The following is an 18,954-nucleotide window of genomic DNA, read 5'->3' as shown; positions in this document are numbered from 1 at the left end:
GGGAAATTCCTTGCATTGTTCCTCTTTCCACCCTGCCCACACTTAAGTGTTGTTTCTCAGGCTTCTATTTCTTCCACTCAGTGGTCTCAAAAGTCAGGAACATGTTAAACACAAATAGACAGATACATAATTAAAATCATTACGGTAAAAGCTGTAGAATTGAGCAGAATATGCAGTTTGACATGTGGGTAGTCGGTCATGCAGTGATCCCTAAATAGTTGAGCGGTCAGGCGTGATTCGTGTACAGTAAATCAAGTGATTAATACAGAAGCACATTATCATGAGGCTTATTTAGTGATCATGCACATGAGGAGGATGTGACGATGGTCACTGGCAGTGGCCTTTATGTGCCAATAGTTTCGTCGCGTTGGTGTGGAATTTAGTTGTTGTACTTCCCCAAGAAATGCTGCTTCCTCTGAGGCTATTGTTCTTGGGCAATCAATGAAATGACATCAGTGTGTGTGTGTGTGAGGGAGAGGGAGCGACAGACGGATATAAATGGGAGGAGAGAGGAGGCGGTGGGAGGTAGCCTATTTGTTCAACCACTGCAACGAGATTTAAACCTCCCTGCTCCCCCCTTTTTTTTTACATATATATTTTACCACAGGCCCCCTCGTATCAATCCGTGTGTGTGTTTCGTCTTGGCAGGAATTACAAGAGCTCGATCCCCAATCTGACTACTGGCTTCCGAACAGCTGGGCCTGTGTTATCGTTAAAGAAAAAAGAACTTGTGACAAACACCTGTATGAGAAGAGGAAGTGTGCTTGCGCCGTATTTACGGTAAAGCCCGCTTGTTGATCCCGCCCTCTCTTTGATAGAAAAACTCGGTGATGTCGCTTCGTCTTTAACGAGCTTGACCCAGAACCCAGGGAAGGAGGGGAAAAGAGGGGCAAAAACACACGAAAAAACGGAATAGTCTGGAAGGGCTCGGGGCAGGCTTTTCCACGAGCAGGTGAGTCGATTTGTTAAATGTTAGCAGATGCTTCATATAGCAGCGGCCGCGGGTTTTTCCCCCCTCATAGATAGTGGGTGCACTGCAGCGTTGGCAAGGAGTGGTCACATCATCGACAGATCAGCAACACGACTCTCCTCTGCTAATGCTAACGATGCTAACGTTAAAAGTTCACACCGTGACCCGCGGCTCTGTTACCCATTGTTCCGACTGATTCAAACGAGCCATTAATGCTAACAGCTAAAACAGAGCCTGAATGAGCTTAAAATGCCACTTAGCTGAACCCAAGCTGGCTGTCTGGCTGGCTAGCTAGCTAGCTAACTCCAGCTCTTGCGGGCTAATCTGTGTTTGCTATGCTAACGCTAGCCCTGCTTGTTGGCACCGCTCTCAGGCGGCTATGTGGGTTATTGTGATGCTAACGTAGCAAGACAGCCAAACCAGGTCACAGGGGTGCTGAGCGAGCATCGGAGCCAGCAGGGCTTGATCTGATCTCCAACATTGTCATTTATCCGGGAAGCAGCGTAAGCACAGGCACCGCAAACCCAATGCACAAATACGCGAGTCTTTGTTCGTGAGGGTGATGTTGGTACCCACGTCTTATTGTTAACTGCCTATCTGTGTTGAGCTAATGCAGTCTAGTCGCCCCTGCCCTAGATTTTTGCTGTATTACGTTAGCCGATCAATTCATGACAGTCTGCGGGGTTATGCTAACGGCTAACGGCTCCAGATGGTTCACGGTAAAGGTCTGCCAGGAGCGAGAGAGAGGTTAAACGTGACGGCCAGGCGGATTTACAACGGTAAAGTAGCTAAACTGTGTCCCTTGTCATGTAACACATAACCGTGATTAGATCTAGTTCACGTCGATGTTGTGTCGTTAACACGCGTCTTTCTGTCGGAAGCACTTTTATCAATTTAAGCAGATAATTAGATTTCATCACCTCGACGGTTTGGTTTTATTCGTAAGCAGCCCCGGAGAGAGGAGTGTGTTTTTAAGATAAAGGGCGAAATCTTGCTACTTGTTTGACAAATCAGTGTATTGAAGTTGAAGTGGTTTCGTGTATTTGAGTGTCCTTAAAAGGTGGTGGCGATGGTCTTCCCAGTGAGTCTCTCACGCATGCTGGGATCTTTGAGGTTTGCCTGCTGGTGAACCTGTTGGGTGGGTCATGTGTGAACTTGTTGTGATTCTGGGTGGGGATAACTGTCAGCCTGAGTGTGGACAAGCAAACTAGCTTTGCCATTGTAAACACTGGTTTCATGCAGGCGCATATTGCCTTGTAGATGAGATCCTTCCCTGACTCTCTGGGTTTAATGTTGGTACGGCCTGTGTGCAGGTATCACTGTGAGCTGCAGGTGCCACCACTAATAACACCATGTGTGAGCGCGCACACCCATAAGTCAGGCTTTCCTTCACCACTTGTCTCCGTGTAATTGTTTTGATTGTTGATGTATGGCCCCCCTCCTCCCCAACGCCGCCTGCAATTGTGTCTGCTCTCTTGAGATGTGCAGGTTAATCCACACAAGGCCTAACCTGTGTGTGTGTCTATGTATGTGCGTGCATGTTAACCTCGCATGTGTATTTGTTAGGAGGTAAGTGGATTACTGGGCTAAAACTTCAATCCCATTACAAGCCACGCTCGGCTTAAACCAGCAACGGTGGCATCACACTGACTAATCAGCAAACTGCAGTGCGAGTTACCTCGAGATGTGTGAGCAGATGTGCTTTTTGACAGAGGACGTGTTGTTTCAGTCGCAGGTGTAGGCGCATATTACACGGAGCAGGGTTTCATTAAGTGGACAAAAGGCTGCATTGTTGTTGTTACATGTGCGTATGGTCACAGATGTCTTTTGACAGGGTTAAGTGAGTCATGCTGACTGACTGCTGCAGAATCAGATGGACATGTGTGACTCGTGGTGTGTCAGGGCTCGATCAGATGTTTGAGTAGCGTGTGTAAATTGTTGACCCCAAGGCACTGTATTTGACATTTTGACAGAGTGTTTCCTTCATAGTTAGGATAAGCAGAACATAAATCGTAACACTCTCTGTGTACTCTTGTGACCTTTTGATGATGTGTACTGGTGTTGTTCATCATACAAACTCTGCGGTGTGATGAATTACTCTGGATCTGCATGTATGAAAAAAAGGTTCTGTCAGTTCAAGATTAGATTGCTGAAAAAGATGCCAAGGATAGTTTTATCATTTTTAATTTCTCAATGAAGTTTACTGTTTCAGTGTCTACCTGGACATATTTCTGTGATTTGAGGGTGGAAATTAGGATATATATTGATTATTGTTATTTATTACTCACAAGTTCTCAGAGCTCACTATGATTTTGTGGTTGTTTTGTTGCGATAAACAGCCCTAAACCTAAAGATATTCAGTCAGTCGTTTCCACTCTGCAAAAAAAATAAGCACACAAGAACTCAGTGGTTTGACCCATGGGAACAAAACAACATTCAGTAACTTATTATTTAAAAAAAATAAAATAAATAATAATCATATGTGATGATTCAGCTGTGAAGGTCCACAGAGATTGTTTCCGGAAGTTCATGAAAGCAGAACAGAAACATTAGATGGAGAACAATATTAGAAAAATGGGAAGTAGCTTGTGGTCTTATGATCAACATATTGACCGTGGGGGATTTTCACCGCAAAAACACCCACCGATAGCTTCCTCCAACCGTGGAGTAGGTGGTTTATTAAAGTGTACAACCTACAATCTTATGGAGTTTTTTGTCTTGTGGAGGTTAATGGTTTTCGTTGTGGTTATGTGGCCGCCACGTCCCTTTTAACCATCTCTGATGTCGAATCCATAACATCCTGTTTCTCAGGAAGTGTGTAAGAGGGGAAAGGGGAGGGGGGGTGACGCTGGGACTGCACTGATTGTTTTCATTGTTCATCGAAACTCATGGCTGACTTTCAAGGCCAAAACTAACAGCTGTGAAAAGAGGGAGACGAGTGGAGGACAGAAGTCACGGGTGTGTTAACGGTGACATGAGCTTGACCCCCCCACCCAGACAAACACAGATGCGCTTGCGCTCAAATATGTCCGATAATGTCCTCTTTGCTCTCCAGTCCTTTTCACACTTGCGTTCATGTTCTCGGTTGCACAAACTTCTTATTGTTCCACTAACCTCCCTGGACTGACAGCTGCAAATTCCCCCCCCTGGCTGCGGTTAACACACACACTGACACACAACTCGCATTCCCAGGCCAAGCACACTTGCCAAAAAATATCAATCACAGTTTATAATTCATCTCGTATGAATGACATTTGTGTTCATTAGTGAAACAAGATAGCGTGTGGCATGTTAATGATCATTATTCCCCACATCAGAGATGGAGAGACGAGTGTGGCAGTGTTTACGTACATACAAATATGGAGATATGCCAGAGGAGAAGAGGATTAGTGAAGGAGTTTATATCTCTGTGTGTTTGGATAATTGAAGATACTACAGCAGTACAATAAACAGATCTCTAATAGGTCATTAGCCAGTGTCATGCTAAGGTTTCCAAGTGAATGAGTGGGTGGGCTGCTGTGCTGAATGTGCAACAGGACAATGCTAGGAATGCAAGATTAGCTTTTATCTTGGATTCAGCACTCCTTTCCGTATCTCTGCCCCCCCCCCCCACCCCCCCTCCTACTCACTACCCGTCTTTCACTTTGTTTTATTTGTTTGCAGCTCCTACCTACTCTGCCCGTCTCCGTCTGTCTGTAGAGGATAATATCAGTCCATGTCCTGGCTATGACCATATATAGGCATGAGTGGTACGGGACAGCAGTGTGTGATTCGCTCAGGTGGGAGGTCATGGCTCGGGGGCGCCACAGCCACTAAGCAAGGGATGGTGTGTGTTAGTGTGGGTGTGTGACATCATGTATTCCTGTCAGTCGGCCTCATCCCGCATGCAAATCCCGGTTTTGGTTTTCACAAATTCCTTTTGTCTTGTGAAATATGCCTCAGCCACTCCTCGTTTTTCTCATCAGGCCATCCCCCTTTTCCCTCCCCTGTTTCCCACACTGGGCACACCCCGAGCTGGGAGTTTTTAAAAATAAGCAAAATCATGAACGTGTGTGTGCGCGTGTGTGTCAGTGTGTTAGTCATTCATTTGACAGACAGACAGGAACCGACACAGCCTCGGCAGGTTTCATTTTACCATCGAACAAGTTGTCGTAACCGTCTGTCTGTCCAAATGATGTCATTCAGTCTTTCTGTCTTTTTCTTTTTTTGTTTGTTTGCACAGCCTAACATGGGTGAAACTGTGAGTCATCCATCACCTCTGCACTGGAACTTAGTGTGCGTTTGTTTCCTACCTGAGGAGCACACAAACACCTGCTGCCTAAAATGACGCAGGATCGTATTTGTTCCCCACATCAGGGCAATCGTAAGGCTCTCAGTAGAGTGTGTCTGTGCATGTTGGCTAGACAGACAGAGAGAGACATTGAGAAACTGAAATTTGGTAGCCCCTCCTCTACCTTGTCCAACCGGTCATGCAGGTGTGTGTGTGTGTGTGGCAGTGCCTGGGTTTATACACCTTTTTGAAGCCAGGGCTGATGGGGAGCTGGGCTGTATCAGCAGATAAGAGGGTCTGAGTCTCCACTTGTTTGGCTCTGATATAACAATGTCTTTCTTTCAGAGCGCAGCCAAGAAAACAAAGAAACGTAGGGGGAGGGATGAAAGGCAGTTAAGTTGAGAGAACAAGAGTAGCAGGCTGACAGAGTTGGGCCCGAGGTAGATGAAGACTGATTAGAGAGGAAAGGCTGGAAGAAAACGTGAGGTTAAACAAAGGATGACTTGATCGGGGAACATAAGGTTCTTGAAGGATGTTACTATCTTTAAAACCCTCGTTCTCTTTGTGCTGACAGTCGATGTTCTCTGGCCCAGAAAGAGCTGCAGGTTGGTCAACTTCCCGCAGCAAGCTGCCGTGCGCAGTCCAAATGTTGAGTAAATACAGGGTGTGTCTAAAGGCTGGAGCTACTGTATGCCTCTCTCTGCTCCCAGAGCAAACTCAACCCCGTTGACACACTTGTTCGGTATTCTCACTATGTTGCTGTTTTTCAAACTGAGGTGCCTTCATTCTTCACTAAAACATCTCTCCTTCTGTCTCCTTTACTATTCTCTACCTTCTCTCTGCAGTCCATTCCTCCTGTTTCTGGGCTTGGTGGTTCGGTGACCTTCTACCCATGAGCAACTAGAGCTCAACCTCTGACCTTGGCGTGATCTCTCACCTCTACTACCAAACCACGCCCACAGGTGAAGGTGTGTATTTCTCATTTTCTTTGAAATAAGCCCTGAGAGTGTGTCTGTGCAGTTGTATGTCGCCTGCTTAGTGTGTAAGCAACAAAGTAGTGATGCATGATAAATATCGCCCTGATGTTGTGAAGTCAAGAAGTGGAGCCAATCATATGAAGCCAGATTGTTTTCATTGATAGTATACACACATTTTAAGATAAGAAGCATTAGGCTGTTGTTGTTCTCATGATGGCAGCTGCCACACCTAGTGAGAGTCAGGCAGCGTCACCTAGAAAGATTTTTTAGTTTGTTTGGTTTGTTTTTAACAGTTTTAGGCGGAGACTACCCAATTGTAGTTTGCAACACGTGCTGCAGGGATTTTAAGATGAGGGAAAAGACTGCAAAGTTTAACACAACAAATCTTTGTAGAGCTATAGATCATTAAATCAGTCATGTTTGCTCACCACGTCTTAATCTTCAGGTGTGCATAAAATGCAGTTTAGGAATCTTTTTTTGTCTTTTTAAAACGGGTAATTATCAGTAAACGGTACGAGCTGAAAAAAATCCCTATCTTGCATCCCGACCTTAAAGACTTGGATTGAATGTGGTGTGTCTTGGTTTGAAGCTCCCTCCAAAAAGTATGTGTGTGTGTGTGTGCTTCCCTTCTTGTGATCTCATCCTCTTTGTTTGATATTTTTTGAAATTTGAATAATATTCAGACGCATACTTCAGGGGAATAAAGTTTGCTGCTGAGGCACAGATAAAAGGGTAAAGAAATGAGTACAGTTCTTGCGTAACCAGGGCCTGTTGGATTTAAAATCGGTGGTCTCATTTTCAGTTCTCAAGCTCATTTGAATCTGGAGCTTCTTAACAAAAACTGTTGATGAAAGCATGAAATCAACTGCTGTTGAGAGGATTTATCCAGAAATCTCTCTTGGTCTGAGAGGATCAAAAGCCCAAAGCACTTCTCAAAGCATAGGTTGAGCGGTACCAAGTTTGTTGAGCCGCACGCAAGAGGTGCTGATATTGATAAATGTAATATTGCACCAACTCTCTCCACATTATCACAATCAATATTTTGCAATATTTATGATCAGTAAGTCCTTCCTCCATCAGCACTGCCGTCCTTCTGCAGTTTTGTGTTGTGTCATGTGAATAATGCTTCCAATGGCACCAATTCGGTCACTTATTATTCATCTTTATTTTATTTTCACACTAGCACCTCCCTGAATTAATTTACTTTTCATATGTATTCAGCATTAAACATCTTGAGTTATAGGTTTTATGAGTTCTGACATGTACATGTGTGGCTTAAGGCTTTATGAGATTGCAGCATGTTTGCTTCCTTTTAAAGTCTCTGAGCAAGGGAAGCTTGAATGACTGACTCATTATATAGTGTCACAATATTCCATGGGAACTGACGTTGTATGCCAGAATCCAGCGTAAATGGGAGGAGTTTTTTTGTGTGTGTGGGTTTCAACAACAAACATGTCTTCACAGTGGTGACTACTGCTGTATCTTCATTATTGATGCTAAAGGTAAGAGAGATTTTCTGTTGCGCAATCATTCCAGCGCAGACAGATTTCCAAGAAGGCATCTCAACTTGAGTCACCTAACAGTCAGCCGATAAATCAGATAGGGTGAAATAATGCCGTCTGCTTTGTATCAGCCCAGCAGATCTTTCTATACTGCGAGGTGTGTTCAGTGTTTTTGTCAGAGACCCTCTCCTTGTGCTGTAGTGTGTTGGAGGCTGTATGGATATATGTAACGCCACCCCTCCCCCCCCCCTCTTTCCCCTTGGGGCCGTGTAGTGTGTATGGAGCAGTGTGAGAGCGCAGCGGCTCTGCTGGAGTCGGTCAGGGAGCAGGAGGTGCAGTTTGAACAGCTGACCCGGGCGCTGGAGGAGGAGAGGAGGAGAGTGGGCCTCCCCGCCACGAGCCCCTCGGCCCTGGGTCGCCCCCTCCCTCACACACAGGTAACACTCCCCATCATCCCCATAGGCGTTTACCACCCCCGTCTTCCACTTATCGCCTAATCCGTGGATCATCATCTCCTCCATCCAATCCTCAAAGACCCCCTCCCTCTGACATCCAGCTGCCCGTCGATCATTCATCCCTTCTCTGCCTCCGCCTCTTCTCCACCAGCGCCCGACAAGTTTGTGTTTGTGAATCTTTCCTCGTCTTGTTCTGTATCTCCCAAGCCCATCTGTCTCTCAGCCCTCTGCAACAGTATCAGTTCCTGCCTGCACATAGTTGCGTTTCTTTTAACATGCCTGAGATGGTCATCATCACACTGCCTGCATGTTTTCCCCCGTCACTCACCGGATGCACTCTGACACGCACATGTACACCTTTCGTCGGCCCCTGCCATGGAATCTCAGTTATTTTCCTCCGTGTTCAAGCATGTCGTGTTATGAAATGTGGTCATTTGTCACGCATGTGTCGCATAGTCCTGCATCCGCTGTGGCTTCTTCATCATCATGAAGGATTTGTGTTTCTTATTGTCATTTAAATCCTTTATCAAGCACTTCAGTACATTATTTCTGCTGTGTACTAAGTATTCTTTTGCATGCAATTATCTTTTATACATCCACACTATTGCAAGCTCCTTGGAATATTATTATAAAATCACTTTATTGTGTTATGTTTCTGCTACCTTTTATGTGTTAGGACTGGGCAACATGCACTGTCTACCATCAGACATTTATTTTATAGAGCTGCAACTATCTCATCTTAGCTATTGATTTAATTCATTTTCTCAATGAATTTCTGATCTTTATAAAGTGTAAAACTGTCTGAAAATTGGAAAAGTCTCAGATTTTCCATGTTTTTTAAATGGCTTTCTGTCTCATTCTGTTATTTTTTGGCACCTTTTGCTAAAAAAACAAACAAACAACAAATTATAATCAGTTATCAAAGTAGTTAACATTTAATTTCCATAAGTAGACTAATTGAATCATCAACATATACTTTAAGCTCTGATGCCTTAATATCAAGGTAGCTGTCACCTTAATATATTTCTGTTGTATTGTAGGCAGTGTTGTAAATATGTGAGCTGGACTGCTGTATAGCAAATTATAGATCTGAATTTAAGTGACTTGGTCTATAATATCTTCTGTGATATGATATGTTCGTCTATTTTTGAAGGTAAAGATGAGCTTAACTGAGAGTTTAAAAGACTTTTCAACTCAGCATTGTTGTTTACAGCCAAGTTATCTGGTTGGGCAAGGTCTTAGCTTTAGCCTTCTTGTCCCGGTTGTCTCTCTCAAAATACCTGATTATTAGATAGTGGTAACGTTCGGCCTCATTCCCTGTCGGCACGGAGAAGAAAGGGCACCGTTATCACTTCTCTGCTCTCCGGTGACGCTAAAAGTTGCAAACTCGGGTTGACATTTGTAGCATGTTTGAAAAAACGTTTTCATAAATATTTTCCTTACTTTAAGGATTTGCTGACATCTAGATCTTGTGTTTTGTCTCTTTGAATCCTTGGAAGTGACGTATTTATTTGATTACGTGCGTAGCCAGTGGAGGATAAAGGATAAGAAGGCAGGAATCTGTGTTTTTGGCCTTTTACCAACTATGTTTTATTTCTAAAACGATTAACGGCGAAGAGACTCAGGCTTTGCTAGCCTTGCAGTCTGCACATTTCTTTAAAACCATGACAGAGTTGTTGGTAAATGAGGTGGTATTTTAGGAAGGACCAGCTGTAGAGGAACTCTACCCTTCCTTCTCTCAAAGCACAGTCTGCACTTCCCATTGCTTTGTTCATAATAGCCCTGCCTCCTTGTGGACATAAAATAAAGTGCAGTATGACACACTTCTGGGAATGAAGTAGGTGTAAGTGTTTTGATAACGTTAATGGTTTTGTATTGCATTAGCATTACAGAAAGACTGAAACTGATAGTGACTTTTTGTGGTTGAGCGGTTGCTGATAAAGATCTCCCAAGTAGCCCAATTACACCGTGATTCAGCTCCAGGCTGTTGCTGATAACAGTTATAATGCATGAAAGAGAGTGTTGCTTAGGGTTAGGTAGAGTGTGTCCAAGGCGTACAGTGTGACAGTCTTTGATTATGTAACACAGTAAAGGAGGAGGAAGTAGGGTGTGAGGGTGAGTGGCTGCTCTCCAAAATGTCCTCCCTCATGTCTGGCAGTGATTCACAAACCATAAACATGCAGGGACGGTTTGGTCAGCACTGAATGTGCTTCAGCAGCAGTAATATCATCTGAGTCGTTGTAAGGAAGTCGACAGCAGAGGCTACAAGAATCCTGCCTTCACTATCATGTGTTGTTTCAGCAGAATTGTATATTTAAATGTTTTACTTTTAATATCTATTTAACACTTGTATCTCTTTTACCCTAGAACGGGCGTTTAGGGGATGCAGACATAGAACGACTGAAACTGACTGACGCATACATAAACGGCACACAGGTGTGTGTAAAGTTAAACATGGATGTGTATCTATTCTTCTTGTATTGGTGCAGTTAAGTGCCAGTGATTTTAAGATGTAAATGTTTGCTATGTCTATGTTTGCTACAGTACAGAATGGTGGATCCTGCACACGGCGCTCTCGATGAGAGCTACTCACCAGAAGACGACTCCCAGGAAGTGCACTCTGTTTTTTCCGAGGAGGGGACCACACGGCGGTCAGACAATGGGGTAAATGATATGACACACATAAGATGATGTCATCAGACTTTAAAAAAATCCCTCAAAGGCTTACGGACAGCACATACATACATTCATCTCTTCCGTCTTCCTCTTCTTTAGATGAAGAAACCAATCTCGCGCACAGTCATGCCCTCTGACTCGATGTCCATTGACGGGGGTTTGTCAGTGCCCGGTATGGGCCACTACAGCGCCACACTGGACCGTCCTTACAGACAGCCTGTAGTAGACTACCCCACGGCCACAGTGCCCAGAAACTACCACTACGGGCCTGTAGGGGCTTACGATGACTACAGGGGAGGCCCACCACCAGATGCTTACACAAGCCTGAGCAGGGGCGCACACATGGATGACCGCTACAGGTACAGGAGTGAAACCACACAACACTCTTATTCTTGTTGAAAGGTTAACTTAAATCAGAAAATCATCTCTAGTCTAAAAGGGATATCACTCAGGATGGGATCTCACTCTGTTGAATCTTTACCCCAGGCCAGTTGATGGCTACAGGACCCTGGACTCTGGTTACCGGGCCCCGAGTCGTCAGCAGCTTGACCCGTACGCAGCACAGCCACAAGTGAGCCGGGGAATGAGGGCCCTGGGCTCAGCGTTGGAGATGCGGTATGGCCAAGGCCACTATGCACTGGAGGATGACCAGCGCAGTGTGGGATACGATGAGTACGGCATGGGGCCTCCACCCATGCACCCTGGAGGCTATGGCACCATGCCACGCCTAGGGCCCGGCCCCGGCGGTATGGACAGACGAAGACTCAGGTGAAAAACAAAGTCTGCCCCATCATATCATGCCAGTTTTTTCTTTTAAAAAATCAGACCTCATGTGAAACAATGTTCTCTCACTGTCATGTGCAGGAGCTGTGAAGATACTTTGGACGGTGACATGGGAGGTGTTGATCCTTATGCCTGGGGTGTTCCCATGACGATGGAGAGGGGGAGCATGGCTTCGCTGGACAGCACACTGAGGAAGGGTCCGCCCGGCTCATGGAGACAGCCGGAGCTGCCTGAGGTCATCGCCATGTTGAACTACCGTCTGGACCCTGTCAAGACCAACGCTGCCGCCTTCCTCCAGCATCTCACATTCAAAAACGATAAGGTGAAACACTGGTCAAAGTCATAAGCACTATAACAGAATTTAAAATGTATCTTTTTCAATTCTGGCCTTGATGTGAGCTTGATAGTTTTTGTGTGTTTGTATCCAGGTTAAGTCAGAGGTGCGTCGTCTGAAGGGAATCCCGTCCTTGGTCTCACTGCTGGACCACCCGAGCAAGGATGTGCACCACTCGGCCTGTGGCGCACTAAAGAACATTTCATACGGGCGAGACCAAGACAACAAGATCGCCATCAAGAACTGCGATGGCGTGCCCGCTCTGGTCAGGTTGCTGAGAAAAACCCGCGACCAGGACCTTACTGACACTATCACAGGTATCGTCATCATATGATGCTTGTATAGATAATATATTCTATCATTTTAGGGGCCAACATTTCTCTTCTTTTATCAGGGATAGTAACAGTATTTATTTTATCACTGCAGGCACCTTGTGGAACCTCTCATCCCACGACTCAGTAAAGATGGAGATCGTGGACCACGCCCTGCATGCCCTCGCCGACGAGGTGATCGTCCCTCACTCTGGCTGGGAGCGAGGGAGCAACGGCGGAGAGGAGAGCTGCAAACCACGCCATCTGGAGTGGGAGACCGCCTTGACCAACACTGCTGGCTGCCTTAGGTACTCAAGGAGATGAATGGACGGACAGCAGGAGGAGAGACTTATTTTGAGAAGAAAACATGCAATTATGTGTTTAACTTTCCTCTCTGTCCGACAGGAATGTGAGTTCAGAACGCAGCGAGGCCCGGCGAAAGCTGAGGGAGTGCACAGGAATGGTTGATTCACTCATGTACATTGTCCAATCACAGATCAACCGCAAAGATGTTGATAATAAGGTACCTGTTCGCTTCAGTCAGTGACATGTGCTAATAATTGGTTCCATTAAAAAATCTCATGAAAAAAAGAACCATCGTTCTTGCCGTCTGAACATCTTTTATCTTCCTGCAGTTGGTGGAGAACTGCGTCTGCCTCCTGAGGAATCTGTCCTATCAGGTTCACCGTGAAGCCCCCGGCAGCGAGCGCTACGCAGAGAGCGCGCCCATCAACCAGGGGCCAGCCCCCACTAATAAAGGCGGCTGCTTTGGCTCTCGAAAGGGCAAAGGTGAGTGTCAGACAGACGTCACAGCTGAGAGTAGCACTGTGTCGAAGAGATTTGCTGTTGAGTGATTGGTAGCTGCTGGTGGGTTTGAGCTTGTTGGTGGCGGAAGCACCTGTCGCTGTTTTTCACACTCGACCACTGTTTCCTCTCCTTTTCCTCTCCTCTCTTCTTCCTCTTACCTTCCCCCCATCTTTCTTCCCGTCCTCCTTCACTCCCTCCTTTCTCTCTGCTGTGTTTAGATGAGTGGTTTTCCAAAGGTAAGATTTCTCTTCCTGGCGTTTGAAACCATGACCGCTCTGTCATTGCTCATTTTACTAACACAGAATAAGGACTTAACTTGAGAAATAAGCGTGTTGAATTCACATCCAGTTTATGAGCATGATCACCTGGTGTCACACCAATGGCATTGCATGTTCACAGTGCTTGTTCTGCTGGTTGCATGGTCCCATTTCACATTCCTCAGTTAGAGGACTGAGGATAACCAACAGCTCATCTCAACCCAACTTCACCTCATCTGTGTTATTCCTTCAGATCACTTTTTAATGTTCTTTTCTGTTTGATTCCTGCAGGAAAGAAGGATGGAGATGATGGAAGTGGAGATCAGGTTGACATTCCAAAGAGGACAACACCTGCCAAAGGTATGCACATCTTCCGTGTAACTGATTTATAATTGAGCAATCATTTCAAGTTTCTGAAGTTAATGCTTCACTCTGTGTGTCGACTTCAGGTTACGAGCTGTTGTACCAACCAGAGGTGGTTCGTGTTTACACCTCGCTGCTCAGAGAGAGCAAGAACCCCTCGGTGCTGGAGGCCGCTGCCGGTGCCATCCAGAACCTTTGTGCCGGCCGATGGACGGTTAGTACCATTTCTTAACAAACTGAGACTGTGCTGTTGGCAAAAAAGGGGAAACATTGTGTGTTCGCTGTCAATGTACTCTTTATCACTCCCTCTTTATTTGTTCCTCAGTATGGGCGCTATATCCGGGCCACCGTGCGCCTGGAGAAGGGTCTCCCAATGATGGCAGAGCTGCTGGCTCATGGCAACGACCGCGTGGTTCGGGCAATGTCCGGAGCTTTGAGGAACCTCGCCATCGACAACCGCAACTGCGAACTGCTCGGTAAGGATCATGTTAGATCATGTTTTCAAAAGAGCTGCAAAACACATTATTATTCAAAAATGATCAAATCAAATGTCTCTCTTGCTGTTTATTTTAGAAATGTATTCCAAATCCAATATTGAATGCAATCTTGCAAGTGTGTGTGTACTTTAGATGTTTCCATATATAGATGATATAGATATAGAGGTTTTCTGACCTCACTGTGTTTCTCCTGCAGGTTTGCATGCAGTGCCTCACCTTGTGGCCAACCTGCCTGGAGGCCAGAGTCAGTCTGGACGCACGCTGTCAGAGGAGACGGTGGTTTCTGTACTGAGCACGCTCGCCGAGGTGCTAGGCAACAGTCTGGAGGCAGCAAAGACTCTCCGAGCCTCGCAGGGCATTGAGAGGCTGGTGCTTATCAACAAAGACGGGTACGTTTGTTCTTGAAAGCGAGCTAAGAATACACAAGTGGAAAGTGTTTTCAGTTTCTGGCTAAGAAGACAACTTGCAGCCAACCGTTTTTTCACATATTTTTATGATACTTGGACAAATAAAACAGAACCCTGAATGTATTATGTATCCAAACACCGTCGTAAATATGTGAAATGTCTCGTGTATCCTACAGTAAACGCTCAGATCGCGAGGTGCGAGGTGCCGGCCAGGTGCTGCAGCTCGTCTGGGCCCACAAAGAGCTGCGCCGGCCTCTTGAGAAAGACGGCTGGAAGAAGACGGACTTCATGGTCAACCTGAACCCCAACGGCAGCACCACCAACGGCCCGAGCACCAGAGCCAACGGCACCTATGAAGACAGCACCACGCCACTGCTAGACAGAGGTCAGTGTGCAAGAAGTAACATCTGGCTGGACATATTTTAACTGTGTCATATTGCCAAAGATATTTTAGTACTAATTAAGATACTAAATGCAGCTCTCTTTGTTCTCTATCAGAAATATTTGGTTATGCATTTACTGGGTGTATAAATTAAGCTTATGTGTTGATTTTGTTTAAATTGTGACTGTTTTCCTTCATTTTAGGGGAAAAGAGGGACATGATTCCACTAAATGACCTCGGCCCTGGTGAGTCAATTTATCATCATTGCCTTTCGTTTTTTCAGGATGGGCTGTAGTATTTTTTTTTTTTCCTCATTCTTGTCTTCTTTTCCTCAGAAGCCTACTCTACACTGGACCAGAGGGAGAGGAGACACACTCTGGATGAAACCACAGACACTTTAGCGGTACTTAAAATTGTCCTTGTGTATCCTCACATGTTGGATTGCTCACTTAACTACACTAACCCATAATCTCCTGCACCACTATGGGTATTTTCCTGACTTTAACCTTCTTTCCTTTGGCAGCCTTTAAAACTTTCACAATAACTGGCATTTTTCTGTTCTCACACTCACTCCCTCTCTCTCTTTCTCTGGTTGTCTCTCAGCGAGGGGTGTATGGGGGCAGAAAGGGGTCCTTGCCCCTGTTGGACTCCTACGATGGTTAGCCCTCCCCCCCTCCCCTCTACCCTCCCTCTGCATGTAACAGCATGGTATGTCCAACCGACCTCTCGTCCTGCATGGACTCTATGAGCTCCTTTGTCTCTTATAACTTCAGTCCCTCAGTGAAACCTGGTCTTTGTCTCTGATGGTGTACTGAAACACTGGTTGAGTTCTGCTGTACTGATATCTAACTACACGATGCCTTGATGTGACGTGTACAAGCTGGTATAGTATGCTGCGAGGTGCCTCCCTGTGCGTTGTGGTCGGCAACGGAGAGGAGAATTGTAGAGAAGAACCAAAGGCTGATAGTTCAGGGTTAAATCCTCAGAATAATAACTGCAGTGGTGTTGTCACAATACCAGAACAATGCACATGCTGCTAAAAACAACCTAAAAAAATAAGTGATACTTTTGACATGTTGTGAGAAATCATCCAGGATCCAAGTCTTCATCTGCAACTCTTAACCCCTTTGTTACCTTGTACTTGTTGTCTAAGGTGTAGGATCTGTGTTTCAGTGCACTCTTGTGGCTCTGCAGTGTATAACAACAACATATTTAACACACTGAACACTTTTGAAACCTGCAGCTTACCGCCTGTTAATGAGTAGCTTCATATCCGTTCGAGGATCAATGAGGATGAGGAATATAAACTTTAAAGAGCTGGTAATTGAGATCAAGGGAAAGCAATGAACACCAATGTTTGTATTCACAAGTAATTACCCTTATCTAAAATTGGAACAGTATCATAAGATAAGAAGCAGGAAGTTTTGCAGTCAACCTTAAAACAGTCTGTAAAAGTAGTGACAAACATCTGGTTATTGTGACAGCACAACTGTGCAGTCAGCCATACCTATACCACATAATGAGTCCTTGTGTTGCCTCCATGTTTAAAAAAATAATAATAATAAATTCACAACATTTTATTTTATGAGCTTTTTGTGCTGTGACTTGGGTTTTAATTGATGTTTTTTTGTGCTCTGTCCTCCAGAAAAACTGATAGTGTGCATCACCCAGACTGGGCCGTCCCTGCCCTACCACTGCTACTGAGGAGAGAAAATCCAGATGCACAGACTCTCTCCCCCTCGTCCCCCCCGCCCTCCCCTCTCTTCCCCTTCCTCTCCTCTCTTTCTCTCTATCACCACACAGATGGGATCAGAAGATGAGGGTTGGCATCCAAAGAAAGTGGCTGTGTTGCAGGCGAAACGTTTCATGCAACACGCGTACAGATACTTAAACATCTACTTTTTACAAATTCATTCAAGTGTAGCAACAAAAAATATATATATTCAGTTTTTTTAAATTATGATTCTTCTGTAAAGGCAATCACCTTTGTTGACAATCATTTAATTCTGGTGTTGTCATCCTGCTTCTTTTTATTTCTTTTCTTGCTGTTAACATTTTGGTAAAAAAAAATTTGTCACCGTCATGACACGTTTGCTGCCAACGCCCGCATCCTGATGATGAATTTGTACGTAGACTTATATGTAGGGTATATACTGTATATAAAAAGAAAAAACGGGGATGACTGCTTTAGTTTTGGCTCATTAATTTAAATTGTCCCTTCAGTGGGAATGTTGGGAGGTTGGGACAAGCTGACGGCCGCCCCCTGTAGATTGAGAATGTTGTTTATATAGGAGTTATTTTCCTGTCTAGAGTTATTTTCTCTCGGTTGGGAACGAGCACAGGTGTAGAGCAGAAAGGGCAGGTGTGTGTATATTTGTCATACAGTAAGAACCTGTGGCCGTGAGAGTGAGTGTAGAAAATGAATATGGACCTTGGAGTGAGTGTGTTTTTGTGTGTGTGTGTGTGCACGGACCAGACCCATAAGACCATGTTTTATTATTTCATCCGTTCATGTTGTCAGTTTTTAATCTCGTGCTCCTACTCCTGTGACTAAACATTGTTGTTTTTGTTTATGTACCAACTGCCTCTCTTTGTTTTTGATACCTTACTTTCCAGGTTTGCTTTTTTTTTTTTTTTTTCTTCCTCCAGCGAAAAAGAAAATTACTTTTTGAGACTTTTTCTGTCTGCCCATTTAGCCGACCACAGTTGGTACTCCAATGCAAAGCTGGGAACAAACACTACTAAGCCACTAAAGCTTGCTGACATCCTGCTTCGGATGCATTTCCTCGCATCTTATTCTTTATTTAGAAAGTAACTAACACTTCACAAGGATCTTTGTAATATTTCTCTACTACATGACTTTTGCAAAAGAAACACTTTACGATGCGAGGCGTCTACACTCAGAGGAGGCTCAAGTTCTAACAGACAGATTGGGGAGAGAAACTGACTTGTAATTTAATTTGGGAGCTGGACAAAAAGCACATTTTTCGTCCATGATCCATGTTTTGTTTTTACCTTTTTTTAATTTTTTTTATTTTCTCTCTTTGCGTCTGGTTTGTTTGTATTTTATTTCGGGGGTTTGTATGTATGGGGAGTGGTGGGTGAGAGCATTATGCAATTTGTTCGACTTTTTAGTTCCAGTTTTACCGCCGAGTTTGTTCTTAAGGCAAAAGAGACCAATCATCTTTGTTTTTGTTTTTTTTTTGTTACTCTCCACTCAGTATATTTGTAATGTTGCCTATCCATGTAAAATTATGATGTACCATTCATACCTGCCTTGGCTCTGAGAAGTTGCTTTTTTCAGTAAAAGTATGTAACTGGTAATACTGTTGTTTTTTATAAATAAAGATCTTTTCTTAGACAAGATTTGTGTGATTGATGTGGCTGTGTGGTGAGGTGAGGAATGACTGCCGTATCATGTAGATAAACACGTCTAATTAAAGAGAGGCAGCCTGTACGTCTGAGTAATTTCATCCCCACGCTCTTGTTAAGGCAAATGGCTAAAGCACAAACCTGACACTATGCCATTTATGCACTGTGAGCCCCATTCAGCTTGTTTTTTCAGATGCTCTAATTATCAGAGCTTGTTATCTGTGAAGTTGCTTGTTACAAGACCTTTTGTTAACGCCTGCTCGTGCCTGCAGAAAGGCGACTAACCTTCGAACATGCCACACATGGCAGCACAGATAAAGACTTTTAAGTGGTGACATTCTCCGCTCTGCTGTCGTCTCCGGTTACGCATGTTGACGGGGATTAGTTGCGAATCCGTTTTTTTTTTTTTTTCTTTTTCAGCCTTAAGACATGTCGAAGGAACACAGGAGGGTTGTACAAGGACGTGAAAGTGTCTCGGCATTTCCAGTATGCAGCACATCTGAAATGCATCCCACACACAGATCGAGAAGCAGCTGCTGGATCACGAGGGGCTTTAAGTGCATGTCAGAGCGAAAGTTTTGCTATTAGTCA

At 44.6% G+C, this 18,954-nt stretch overlaps 1 protein-coding gene across 8 annotated transcripts; it reads left to right on the top strand.

The window, feature by feature from the left end:
- Window positions 1–580: 580 nt before the first annotated feature.
- LOC119006965 (catenin delta-1-like) lies at window positions 581–18,357 on the top strand. 8 transcript variants are annotated; one of them, XM_037076140.1, is made up of 22 exons: window positions 581–780; window positions 6,086–6,208; window positions 7,993–8,156; window positions 10,542–10,610; window positions 10,719–10,838; window positions 10,950–11,209; window positions 11,337–11,618; window positions 11,715–11,955; window positions 12,062–12,284; window positions 12,394–12,586; window positions 12,684–12,801; window positions 12,914–13,067; window positions 13,304–13,321; window positions 13,634–13,702; window positions 13,792–13,919; window positions 14,031–14,181; window positions 14,399–14,591; window positions 14,786–14,994; window positions 15,195–15,236; window positions 15,327–15,394; window positions 15,595–15,699; window positions 16,637–18,357. In XM_037076140.1, the coding sequence occupies exons 3-21, from the start codon at window positions 7,998–8,000 to the stop codon at window positions 15,652–15,654; spliced, it is 2,757 nt and encodes a 918-aa protein (XP_036932035.1). In that variant the 5' UTR covers window positions 581–780; window positions 6,086–6,208; window positions 7,993–7,997; the 3' UTR covers window positions 15,655–15,699; window positions 16,637–18,357. The 8 variants fall into 8 exon arrangements, with proteins under 8 accessions (XP_036932035.1, XP_036932033.1, XP_036932036.1 ...); XM_037076138.1 differs by having other exon boundaries at window positions 581–952; XM_037076139.1 differs by lacking the exon at window positions 581–780 and adding an exon at window positions 1,289–1,749.
- The last annotated feature ends 597 nt before the right edge of the window (window positions 18,358–18,954 follow it).

The sequence above is a fragment of the Acanthopagrus latus genome, chromosome 18, assembly GCF_904848185.1.
Source record: "Acanthopagrus latus isolate v.2019 chromosome 18, fAcaLat1.1, whole genome shotgun sequence".
Taxonomy (NCBI): domain Eukaryota; kingdom Metazoa; phylum Chordata; class Actinopteri; order Spariformes; family Sparidae; genus Acanthopagrus; species Acanthopagrus latus.
The sequence above is the reverse complement of the archived record's forward strand: the minus strand, read 5'-3'. Positions and strand labels throughout refer to the sequence as shown.